The sequence below is a fragment of the Callospermophilus lateralis genome, chromosome 6 (assembly GCF_048772815.1).
Source record: "Callospermophilus lateralis isolate mCalLat2 chromosome 6, mCalLat2.hap1, whole genome shotgun sequence".
Taxonomy (NCBI): domain Eukaryota; kingdom Metazoa; phylum Chordata; class Mammalia; order Rodentia; family Sciuridae; genus Callospermophilus; species Callospermophilus lateralis.
Window position 1 is genome coordinate 115,578,485 of NC_135310.1, and position 13,176 is coordinate 115,591,660.

The following is a 13,176-nucleotide window of genomic DNA, read 5'->3' on the forward strand; positions in this document are numbered from 1 at the left end:
AACCCCAGCACCCCTACTGCCTGATACAATACTCAATACATAGCCCTAGATAAACATTCATTTGTTAGGTGAATGAAACACTTCATTTTGTTTGTCTAGCTTCTTGACTCAAACTCATCAAGATTCAACAAACATTTGAGTCTCAATTATGTGTTACTTCACTATAGATGCTTAGAACTATAAAAATCTGACCTGGATGGTGTTCTTTTAGGTGAGTACTAACTGAGAGAGGGCACAAAGAGCTCCCAGGGTGCTAGAACTATTACATTTTATCTTGTGGTGGTTATACAGGTGCACACATCAGAAGAGAGCTAGCATGTTAAGAAGAGCGCTATTAAACCTACCCTTCAGATTTGTGTATTTTAAGTTGCACTCCCATTTTTTTGGGGGGGGGTGCTTTTTTTCCCCATAAGTTTCTGACCGTTCTGGGCACATCAACAGATTATTTCTAGTGGCAAGAGCAATGATACACAGCTTGCTTTGTGAGCAGTGAGAAAATCACTCTCCAAACTTCATGACTGGAACACCCTGATAAAAGGAAAAGGTTTCTCCTATCTTGTCATCCTGATATGAGAAACCTCCCAGAGATCGGGGGCTCTGGCGCCTGGGACCACCTTCTCACTGTGGGGCTCCTCGTCGTGCCCAGCAGGAGCGCTCAACAGTACCCGAGGCCGGGTGTGTTGGGACCAGAGACCTGACGTGAGAATGGGCAAAACAAAGCTTTCCTCCGAGGAACTCGGGGCAAGAGTAACAGTGGGACAGTACGTCCACACCGCGTCCACGTGCGTTCGAACAGAGGGCTGCTTCAGGCCCGCCTGACGTCACAAATCTTCGGAAGTTTGCGGCCAGGACGCACCACCACGCATGCGCATCGGGCAACCGCCGACGCAGGCGCACAACAGTGCCGCGCTGGGCTGCGCGAGGAAGGACCTTGCGCGCGGGCTGGCGGGCGCGCGCTCCCGGAGCGCAGCGCGCGTCATGGAACAGCGGTTAGCTGAGTTCCGAGAAGCTCGCAAACGGGCAGGGCTGGCTGCCCAACCCAGCACTTCGAGCCCGGAGGCACAAACCTCAGGAGAGAAGGAGGAAGTAGCTGCGACTCCAAAGGCAGTCCCAGGCTGGCTAAGACAGTTCCTGGTCCTCGTTTGGAAACCGAGGCCCGCCCGCGCGCGAGCCCCGCCCAGCCACGCTCAGGTGAGCTGAGCGACGCCTCGTCCGCGGACCTGGCCTCAGGAACGCCGACGTGGCCCTCCCGCGCACTCCGCCCGAGGCCCCGCCCCTCCCGGGGTTCCCGCCCGGCGCGTGGCTCCGCAGGCCCCGCCCTCCTCGGGAAGTGGAGCAGCCTTGGCGCTGGGATGGCTGCTGGGCCTCCCTGGAGCTGGGGATCTGGCCGCCGGTTTTCTGCCACCCTGGTCAGCACCGACGCGTACTGATCTTTTCTTGCCAGTCCGCATCCCACACAGCTCCTGAGTCCAGGCAGGAAACTAGGATCTAGAATTGTAGACCCCTTTGTTACCGAACCCAGATTTGTATTTATACGCAACTCACAAAGGGCAGTGACTTAGGTTGTGGGGCAAGGAAAAAGATTTATATGGAAAGCCAGCAAACCAAAGAAGATGGGAGACTGTCACCGATTTAAAAAAAAAAAAAAATCAGGAAACTCAGGTTCGCAAAGGGCTTTCATAGGGATGGAGAGGAGGAGCTTGGGGCAATAGGCAAGAAGGCTACTGCCCAGCGGGGTTTTCCTCGTGTAGGGCTTGCTTTCTTTTCTCTTCTGCCACAATATCCTTGAGATAACATTCGTCTCTTATGTCAGTACTATAAGTTTTTAGATAAACGCGTTATTTTCCTGAAAGTTAAACATTAATTTACTTTTAAGTAAAGAACAAGATTAGCAAATCCTTGGTGCACACTTAATGTTATCTGAAGACCATCAGATGTCCTGGGTTCTGTAAACCTAGAGAAAAGTTACTGATTAGGAAGTTTTGCCACTCGGGTTCCTTTCCCAAGAATAACTAATCTTGTAGGTAATCATTAGGATACAAAAGGCATCTTTCCTAGGAGAACTGGGGAAGCTGGCCCAAGACAACTGTTTTAACTTCTTAAGTGGCTTCAGTCAGAGGAATCATCTACAACCAAACTGTTGGGGCACTGAATTGTTCACCTGCCTCATCTCCAGAATTAGTGACTTTAAAGTCATCTAAAAGCAGTGGAAGCTGGAGGTTTTACTTAGGTTTTCCCAGTTACACTGTGGCTTTGGGAAACCTCTCCACAACTAAGAGGGGCCTTGGTCCACTGCTAATTGAGAGTAAAAGGTCTAACTGAATAGTAATCAATAGTGGCAGTAATTAAGGCTTCATTTTATTCACACCTAGGGCACATGCTGGACCAGAAAGCCTGTACTTTAGAAATGGGGTTTGAATACAAAACTTGCAAAAGTGTGGTAACTAACTGCCATTGGTGGCACTTGCTAATGCATTGCCTTTGGACTAGAAAAGTTGATATTCAAGTTCAATAATGAATGTTCATGGCAAAAAAAAAAAAATGGGTTAGTGTGATAGCCTTTTCATCCTTAATTTAATTCTGGTAATCTCTTATTTTGCAGATGAATTTTAATTTGAATCTTCATTTAATTTTCCCTCATGAGTACAATGGCAGGGTGGCTGTATGGGAGACTGGAGTGTATGTGGGGGGATATCCAAGACAAAGCATACCAGGGGATGACAGTGCGCTTTGCAACAATTTGTGACAAGTGACAAGCCCTTTGTTCCTCATAAGAACCAAAGAATACCTTTTAAATGTCAAAACATATTGGAGCAGTATACCTTGTTCACTTTAAAATTATTTCCCTTAAGTACATCTATTGTTGCACAACATATATCTTAAGGAGTTTTTTTGTTTTGTTTTATTTAATCAGGAAAAACTTGTTACTCAATTTTGATTGGGTGTTATTCTCCACAGTATGGTTTCCACTCACTTGTAGAAATAGTGGGCAGCAGGGTTCTATAATCCATTCCTTTCCTGAAGTTTGTCTCAATTGTCTTTGGTTCATTAGAACTCATGAGCACAATTGCTCAAGATTTTAAAATCCATTTTCCCTATTCTTTGTTTCCCCTGTAGTTAAAAAACAATGTCTAACTCACATAATGATCTTTACACTGTAAGTCTCCTTTCTAAAGGACTATGAGATCATTAAGTTGAACTTGGAAAAGCTGAACTTGGGGAAAGCTTCCATTATTAAAAGCCCAAAAGCTGATGGCCTGACAAAGGGATAAGAAGAAATGCTGGACACTGATTGGCTCCAGTTCAATGCTTTGCTTTTTAGAAGGGACTTAGCCTTAGGCTCATTTTCATCGACTGTTATCATTCCTGGTTTTGCTTTGGTGTAGAAATTCTCATTAAAAATTTTTTTTTAAAATTACTATCCATCTCCACCTAATAATATTGATAGTACATTGGCCCATCAGAGACTTCGTTAGCTTTCTTTTTATAATTGCTTCTCAGTAGTCATTGATAAGGAAATATAAGTATCTTTCATCTTCCTTGCCTTTCCTCCCAAATTTTGCTTGGGAAAAAGCAAGCCCCTCAAAACTCAATATTTAATTTTGTGATGAGCTTCTACTACATTAGGACAAAAATACATGTGGCTTTTTTTTTTTTTTTTAAGTCATCCCACAGAATCCTCTTGCCCCCTTCCTCAGTGTCATCCCATGCAGGCACTGCCCAGCTGTAGGGACCAGTCCCCACACTTGTGGGCAGCACTTTACTGCCAGCTTGGCTCAGGCTGGCCCATGGCTCGGGTTTCTTCTCTGGAGCCACCTGGCCAAACACTACCGTGCATCACCACGGGAATTTTGGAGTCATCTTGAATTTCTCTCTTTCCCTTGCCATCATTTCTTAAGTTCTGTCGCGTGCCCATGGGGTTCCAGCTTCTGCCCTCGATCCTGGGAGATAATGTGACCAAGACACACAGTCCTGCTCGCCTATAACTTCCATGTCAGCTTGGGGTAGCAGGGGAAGGAGGACACAACCAGACAAAAAATGCTATGAAAGGAAAAAAATATATGCAGGGTACTGTGGTGGGGAGTTGGGAGTGACGTTGTGTATTAGGCGAATAGAGAGAGCCTCCCTGAGTAGATGACATTTAACTAGAAGGAGCCACCCTTGCAGAGACCTGGGAACAAGGCTAAGGACACATGTGGTGACACTGATCTGAAGTTTGTAGAGGAGGCATCCTGCCAGGTGATGGGAGGGGAAGGCTTGTCCTCTGAGCCCTGTGGGTGCAGAGGCCCTGAGGTGGGAAGCGGCTGGGTGCTGTAAGAACAGAAATGCCATCCCTGAACTGTATCCACTGTGACAACCACCACCGACACTTCTGCACATGGCTTTTATAGTGTAAGGTGAAGCAGTACTAGACACCCTGTAAGTGAAGCAGAAGAGTCCCCTGTTCCCCCTCTCCCTTGTTTGTGCCCACTGTTAGTTTGTTTGCCACCACCACTGCACCTCCCTCTAGCTCTCTAGCCTCTTACCTGCTATCTCCCATAACGGCCTCTAATGAAACCAAAAGGTCTTTGGAGGGGACCATTCTAACATCCTAGGCAGACCTTACCCCTCCTATCACTAGCTGTACGATTTTAGGGAAATTGCTTAAACCTCTCATTGTTTCCATACCAGTAAATTGGGAATAGTAATGCTTGCCTTCTAGATTACAGGAGATCAGACATTTTGGAGGTACTCAGTAAATGGTGGCATATTTTTTTATGCTTCCTGAATATTAAAATAAATTCAACTTACTGTGAACTCTTCAGTTCATTGACATTCAGTATGTATTCTGTATCCATCAATCCATCATTTCTCATTGACTTCTGCTGCCACCTGATCCATGCCTGGTCCTCTCTTGCTGGGCCTCTACATGAGCACTAACACTTCCCCTATAGACTTTTGGTCCCTTGCAGTGCATTCTTTACACGGCTGTAGTAGGTGTCAATTAGATTGTGTTAGTTCCCTGTGAAGACCTTCAGTGGCTTCCCATTTCCAGAATCTTTGTTGTGGCCTGCCTGGCTTCCCCCCCACCATCTCAACCCACCCCCACCCTGCCTCTTCACACCGTCTGTCCCTTTTTTCACACAAGCCAAACCTGTCTTTCCCAATACATCCCTCCTCTCAGGCAAGAACTATTGGGCACACTGGTCAAATCTGAAAGGGACATTTCTTTCTTTAATAAATGTTAAGGTAAAGCCATGTTGCTGATGAAATCATCATTTCAGACCTTCTGATCCAGCTGAAGATAATAATTACAATGTTGATACTAAAAAAGGAAGTTTCAACAAAATGGAATTTTTAGCACTGTAAATCAGATGACCAGTAGTTTTTATGGAAGCTGATATTTTGGGTCCCTTTTTAAATATTCAGGAGAAGAACAACAGGGGATATAACTGAAGAGGCAGTTGTAAAAACTGAAAGACCTGCTCTGTATTGAGAATCTGTGTGGGAGGTGCTGTGTTTGGCTCTGAAGACACAGAAGGACATGACAGTCCATGGCCTGTGTGGTATGTATGAACTGAGGGACACACGTGGCCTAAATTCACAGACGTTTCAGTGCTGAAGATTTGGTACTTGTGGAGAAAGAGCCAGTTAGTGCATTGGGAGACAAAGGGGCACCCTCCCTGATGGCCAGAGAGGTCAGGGCATGCCCAGTTCACTAACTGTGCTGGCCTGGGTGGAAGGAAAGGACGTCTTTGGCGAAGACCAGTTGAGTTGGAAGAGAGGACCGTGTGTGGAGCCATGGACTGGGCATTGAATTGCACAGGCAGTTTTTAGGCTTTTGCTTTTCACACTGCAAGTTGTGACCCATTAGTGGATGGTGAAATCAGTATAGAGGCTATTGTCCCTCATTAAAAGTTGTTTAAGAATAGGGTAGAATAGGAAATAGGAGTTTCTCAAGGAAGGTAAGTGTTGACATGTGGCACTTTGTTTCTGCTGCATGTCTGTGTGCTGTGTTGTAGTAAAATATGTGGGTCTTGTCCAAAAACATTTGAAAAAAAAAATGGAGTGGAGAGGAAGCTTCCTACAGCTACCTATATGTGGTCTTCCATTAGCACACCGCACAGGGGCTGTGTACTGGCATTTCTGTCTGTGGAATATGTGGAGACCTTTGGCTTCCAGCTACAGGAGTTTGAATTTTAGCCTGTAGATAATGGGAATTTATTGAACTTTTGTGGACAGGAGGGTGGCAGGTCTTTTAGAAAATTAATTTAGCAGTTATGTATTTGCTGTTTGGAAAGGGAAGAGACAGGAGGCAGAGTCTGCTCAGGAGATGCCGGGGCCTTGGGATGAGTGACGGATCTGGAGGATGGTTATGGGATGGGATGGTGAGAGGGTCTGGTACTGGCCATAACACTTTTTTTTTTTTTTAATGTGTAAAAGGGATTTTTGCCTCCCTGTTTTTGTGCAGTGTCCACTTTAGAATCATGTCACTCATAATATTTTATCTAATCAAGTCATCAAATGTCTGTTGACTGTGTGGAAGGCAGACATCACGGCTGTTGCATTACCAATTATGACTGTTTTTGTTTGGGGCACAAATTAGCTTTTGTTAGCAGCGGACTAATTTGAGGAAATAACTCCCATGAATGGGACTCTATCTGAGTGCATAAGGTTTTTGTTGGGTCACATCTCCCTAACTGCTGATTGGTTTTGGTTCCGCTGAAGCAAAGCATATGCACTCTCTGGCAATGCTTGTTTTAGAGAACAGGGCAAGAAAATAGAAATCAATGAGCCAGCAGCCTTCCCAGAGCAACGCAGACTGCCTCTCTAGATGAGTTTTGGTCCTCTCAGCTCCATTACCCTTTATTCTGACTTGTGTTTGCTTCTGTCTCCTAGGAAGCAGCTCAACCTGGGAGCAGCACGGCCCAGCCCCCACAGGGCACAGCCATTCCTCCACAGTGGCACCGGAACCAGCCTTTCCTGACCAATGTCACCTTCTTGAAGATTCTTCTCTGGTTGGTCCTCCTGGGACTGTTTGTGGAGCTGGAATTTGGCCTGGTTTATTTTGTCCTGTCCTTGTTCTACTGGATGTATGTAGGGACCCGAGCCTCTGAGGACAGGAAGAAGGGAGAGAAGAGTGCCTACTCTGTGTTCAACCCAGGCTGCGAAGCCATCCAGGGAACCCTGACAGCAGAGCAGTTGGAACGCGAGTTACAGTTTAGACCCCTGGCGGGCAGATAGGACTCAGCTCCACTGTCCCGCAGCCAGCCCAGGACCAACCCTTCCATTCTTGGAGTGCGGACTTGAATTCAGATGCACAGGACTAAGGACAGCTTGCGGGTTGGCTCTGGCTGCGTGTTCCCCTGATCTGCTGCTGCAATTTTATCTTTGAACTTCTCTTTGGTGAAATTCTCTAAAAGACATGCCCATTAGGGCTGGTGCAGTTTATAAAGGTTGCTCAAAAAAGGAGACCTGTTTTTTTCATCATTTGAGAGATGACTTGGAACACTAGGAAGGCATTGGGAGATTGTCTTTTTGAAGTATTGAGCTATTTGAAATAATGATTAGGTACAGCAGGACTGTAAGTTAAATGTTCTCTTTAAGACAATATTTATAGCTTTTTTTTTCTGAATTTTGGGGTTGTTTTTGTTTTGGTTTCTGTTTTACCTTCTGCTTTAATTCTTGCTTTTTTTGATCATTAATGATATTGAAATGTAAAATGTCTTTAAAACCTTTTCTTTTCAGAAACGGGTCCCATTCATTGCCCCTCACCATCTTCAATTCTTCTACTGTCCTGTCCCCATTAGTAAAAGAAGAAGAGACAAAGTTCTAAATGATAGGCATGGAGAGGGATTTCACAGAGTCAGTATCAAGGAATTGATAAGTGGTTATTAATTCAGCAAGAAAAACTCTTGAGTGTGAACAAAGGGCAGGGCTGATATTGGATTCCAGACTAAGTAGTGGCTGTTGGGTTGTATCATATTTTCTGAGGACTTTAAGTCCTTCGCTTGTAGGCACTGATGAGAAATTGTATGGGTAGTGTCAAAGGCCTGAGTTCAGTGCTCCTTCCTCTTCTAGTTCAAGTTTGGGTATATTGAAATTGGGCAGCACAAGCCATCAAATACTTTCATACTGATGAATCAGAGGACTCTAGTTTTAAACAATAGTTGTGTCCAAACTTAAGACATTACTGAGTCATTTAAATTTTGGTAAGTTTTCATTTCAGAGTTCGCTGTTAATTTTTATGTTATGAAACTCATCACTTTAACATTCATGAAACATTGTTAATAGAGGCCTGTTAATGCTTTTTGTTCTTTCTTGCCTGATTTACTTATTAAAGCAAATTCTTAGTTTAGATTTATCTTTCATTTATTCAATGCCAACTTCCCACTAATCACTTGGGATACGATGTTGAAAAAGCAGACACGTTGCCAGTTGTCTGAGCACCCGTCCAGCTGGGAGGGGTCAGGGGACAAAATAAAGCAAGTGGTAACACTAAAAGTGAGGGGAGTTTTAGTTCTGGGGGAGTGCTGAGGGGAGTTCACTCATCCTGTGACCAGGTGACTTGGTGTTTCAGCCCTGGTTGAACATTCCCTGCTGGGTGCCGTGTGTTCTGCCCTCTGCCACTGGAGTCTGACCTCAGAATCATCCAAGTGAGAGGAGGACCCTCCTAGTTGACAGAGAAATCTTTTCTCCTAGGACTTCTGTCTAAACCGGGCATGTGGAAAGATTGGGAAACAGATTAATCCCTATGCAACGTGAAAGTTTTTATCGTATTTGAGATATGATTTTGTTTTCTGATTTATTTCATAAGGCTTTCTGAATTTCCCAGATACTTTACTTCACCTACCGCCCTCCCCTTCTTTCTTGTGTTGTTGGTCCTGGGGATTTAACCTAAAGCTTTGTGCATGCTAGTTAAGTACTCTATCAAAGTCATCCCTCAACCCTATATTTTTTATTTTATTTATTTTTTATTTTTTGGTATCAGGGATGAACCTAGGGCCACTTAACCACTGAGTTACATCCCCAGCCTTTTGTTTCTTGGTTTTTTTAAAAAAATATTTATTCTTAAGTTTTAGGTGGACCCAATATCTTTATTTTACATTTATGTGGTGCTGAGGATCGAACCCAGCACCTTGTGTATGCTAGGCACTACCACTGAGCTACAACCCCAGCCCCTGTTTTTGTTTTTTTTGAGACAGGGTCTCACTAAGTTGCTTAGGGACTTGCTGAATTGCTTAGGCCAGCTTTGAACTTGGGATCCTCCTGCCTCAGTCTTCGAGTAGCTGGGATTATAGGCATGTGTCACCATGCCCATCTTATGTATTATTTTGATGCAATCCTCCTGTTTTAGCCTTCTGAGTAGCTGGGCCTCTGTTTCTAAAAAGCCCATTGCAAGGGAGAAACCTCGCTAATTAAAGTTTTATTGCAATGCCCAGGGTAATAGAATTGTCATAGGAGATAACTAGTTTCTATTTTTAAACATATAATTCAGGTTTTCCCCTAAAACATAATGCCTGTGATTCTGAATTAAGGAGGTTTGGATCCCTATAATAATCTCAGTAAGTAGAGACTTCTCTTCAGTGCGATTTATGAGGAGCCTCAGCAGCATTCTTTGAATATGTGGCTGCTTCTAATGAGGTAGAGCCTAGATTGCCCTAAACCTGTCTTAGGTGGAATTCTCCATGAACAACTCATCACCACTCAGAGGTTACACGAGACATGGCAGAATGGAGTGTGAGGCAGCTTCGTGCCCAGCAGGGAGGAGAAAGGACAGTACATATTTGCTGTTCTTATCAGACCATTAAGCTTTAGGAATCGTCTTGATTTTCTGAATTTGGGCCTGTTGATCTCAGACTTTCCACTCAGGGCCTGACCATTATCCCTGGGAGAAGTTTCCATTAAAGGCTGCTCTGTCATCAGGGAAAGAGGTGTGTTCTGTTCCTGTGATACCTGTAGACGCCAGTGAGGTCATTTCTGTCCAAGTCTCACAAGTAAATTGGCTTTGGCTTTGGCTTACAGTATCCCATCTTATCTTTTCATAGGGACTATTAAAGGAGCCTCTGAAGGGGACTCCAAAATGATATCCATCTTGGGAAGGGACACATTTATTTCTGATTAAAGATGATGACCCCTAAAGAATCCAGTTTCAAGACTGCTCCACTTCTCAGAGAATTCTTTACTGAAAGAACTTTTGCCATGCAGGGTTATTTCTTGCTCCAAGTGGGCTTAGAGCACCGGAAGCTCTGTGTGATTGTCTTCCAGTCTGGTAGACCGTCACTCAGTCCTCTCTTAGCCCTCTCTGTCCTTCAGGCTCAGTCATTTGAACTATAACTCTGGGCCACAGTCCAGGAGCCCTAACCCATTCTGAGGGTCCACTTAGGGGAAGGGATGAATGTGTCTCTTGGTAGATGCAATGGCCTTTCTAAAAGCCTGGGAGTTTTATCAGTGAGGACTTAGGATTATACTCTGAGCATAGGAGGTCTTCCACGTTTGCCTTTGATTGAGCTGTGCAGATGATTAGGCTCAAAAACTGTGCTAAAAAGAATCAGGAAGTTACACAATTGGACAGACCAGTGATCTTCAGCTGGGCAGAAGAAAGGAAAACTTGAACTCTGTGGTTTTGGTTCCTGCCACTTACACCAGCAAATATTTTTAGGTGTACTAGTCCTTTTATTTTAGGTGTACTGTCCTTTCCAGGGACAGCAAAGAAGCCCCTGCAAAGCCTGGGTGACTAAGCACTGGCTGCATGCAGGGGTGGGGTGGGGATGTGGTGGAACATCTTACCACCAGGGGGAAGCATAGAGCCGCTGCTCTATCGCGTTGGGCCCTTGGCATCACACTTGATAATTTATGTAATGTGGAAAACCTACTGGGATGTTTATCTGAACCACTTGTGCTGCTTTTCCAGGCGTTCCTTTCACTTTAGCATTCACAGAGGAAAGGGCTCACCAGAGGTCCTGGGAAAGGCATAGAAAGCTACCACAAGTAATTTATGTACATATTTTAAAATAAAACAGCCCCTCCCTAGACTTAGCTGTGGCTTGACTGAGCATTGCGGGAGTTGGGGGTGGGGATGAGTAGGAACTGGAAGAGAAAATTGGTCCCTAAACCAAAGAAAGTAAAGTTTGAACTAAATGCTTTGGTTTCTCTGATACACACTTTCATTTGCTACTTTGGGCTGGATAAAGGCTTGGATCTCATTCTCAAAAAGCTGAGAGAGAAGACAGGTGAGTGCACAAAGAACCACGCTCTGAGGTTTCTGCCAGGCAGAAGTTTAGAAAGGTGAAAGCAGTTTGTGGCGGGGGAGGTCAGCAGAGGAGAGGGCACTTTCAATGCCAAATTCTGTGTACATTCTTTATCCTCAGGGAGTACATCCCAAGACCCCCAGTGGATGCCTGAAACTGTAGGCAGTGCTGAGCGCGATACATACATACTTATGATAAAGTTTAATTACAAATTAGGCACAGTAAGTGATTAACTAATGATAGAATAATTATAACAATATACTATAATGAAAGCTATTAACACTTATGAATTGTTTATTTCTGGACTTATGTGTAACTAAAACCACAGCAAGCAAAACCACAATTAAGGGTAGCTACTATACTATGTACGATTATCACTTAAAAATACAGTTTCCTGCCAGGTGCAGTGGCACACACCTGTAATCCCAGCAGCTGGGGAGGCTGAGGCAGGAGGATATTGAGTTCAAAGTCAGCTTCAGCAAAAAGTGAGGCCCTAAGCAACTCAGTGAGACCCTGTCTCTAAATAAAGTACAAAATAGGACTGGGGATGTGGCTCAGTGGTTGAGTGCCCCTGAGTTCAATCCCCACCCCCCATACAGTTTTCTTAATAAGTAATGGGCAGATGTTTCAAAAAGCAATCAGTCCCCTTCCTGCCCCTCTGCTCTGTCCCGCAGTCTCCTACTGAACATGTTAAAATGCAGATTTCAGGGCCCTACCTAGACTTGCTGACTCAGATGTGTGGGCTAGAACCCTGGGATTCTGCATCCTCTGTGGTGTAATCTCCAGCACCTTAAAGACTAAAAGACCCAGACAATTCATACATGTTAAAATGGGAAACCAACTTAGTGATTATTAGATCCAAAGCAAGCAAGCAAGCAAGAAAGACGGCTGTGTATTTTAAAAGGGGGCAACAAAATTGTCATTTTTCTAATTGTTCATTTGAACACCAAGAGAAAAAGACTTTAAAGCAACAAAGATCTAACCACAAAGACTATATTCAAAGGTGCTTTAATTTTGAAGTTTTTCTTAAAAACAATATTTACAAAAGAAGCACATGTTCATTTTAGAACATTCTGGAAATATGTGAAAGGATAAAGTATTGTACATATATATATATATATTTCAGAATCAAGAGGTACCTGGAGTGTACAGTGAAAGCCTCCCTCCCACCCTTCATGTCTGTTATTTCTTTAAGCTAAAAAATTATAGCACCCCATCATGATTCTACCCCCTAGCTCTCTTTTTCCTTTTTTCCTCTTAGGAGTTTGGGTTTTGCTTATGTGCATTGAAGATTTTTATGTAAGGAAATGGCATAATCCAATATTCATTTTTCAAAGACCCCCAGCTGTCTTGGGGGTGTAGTCTGTCTGTCTTCCCTCCCCTGCCCCATCTTTCCACTCACCAAGCATCTGTCTATGCCAGGCCTGGTGCTGGGCTCTGAGCCTGCCGAGCCAATGAAGTCCGGCTTCCTTTTCTCAAGCAGCTCACAGTCAAATGGGGAGGCAAGGAGTGACCAGACAGCTACAGCCATGGCCCTGTCTCAAAAATGAATAAATAATACATAAGAGCCAGAGGCACCCAGCATTCCTCTCTGGAACTGCCTCTTGCACCTTTCACCTGTCCCTTTAATCTGGGACAGTGTGCCAGTGCTGTGAGAATATGACATTTGAAGGAGGCCGGAGCTTCAGCAAAGGTCGAATACCACTCACAGGGTCGGGGGATCTTCCAGCAGGGAGACAGTGGCTTTGTGCTGAGTTCCAAGGGGGACCAGCTACTCCCCAGAAAAGAAGATGGGGGCAAGGAGGTGGCACTTTTGAGGGTCAGAGGAAACTGCTTGGGAGAAAGATGATAAGGAGAATAACATGCTTTGAGAAAAACGACAAATTTGACAACTGGGATATTAAGGAAAAATAAAAGGAATCAGTGAAAGGTAACTCCAGAAAGG

The 13,176-nt window shown here is 44.4% G+C and overlaps 1 protein-coding gene across 1 annotated transcript; it reads left to right on the top strand.

Moving 5' to 3' along the window:
- The first annotated feature begins 921 nt into the window (after positions 1–921).
- Saysd1 (SAYSVFN motif domain containing 1) lies at positions 922–8,466 on the top strand. Its single transcript, XM_076860180.1, has 2 exons — positions 922–1,191; positions 6,880–8,466. Exons 1-2 carry the CDS (start codon positions 979–981, stop codon positions 7,222–7,224), a joined length of 558 nt encoding a protein of 185 aa, XP_076716295.1. The 5' UTR covers positions 922–978; the 3' UTR covers positions 7,225–8,466.
- The last annotated feature ends 4,710 nt before the right edge of the window (positions 8,467–13,176 follow it).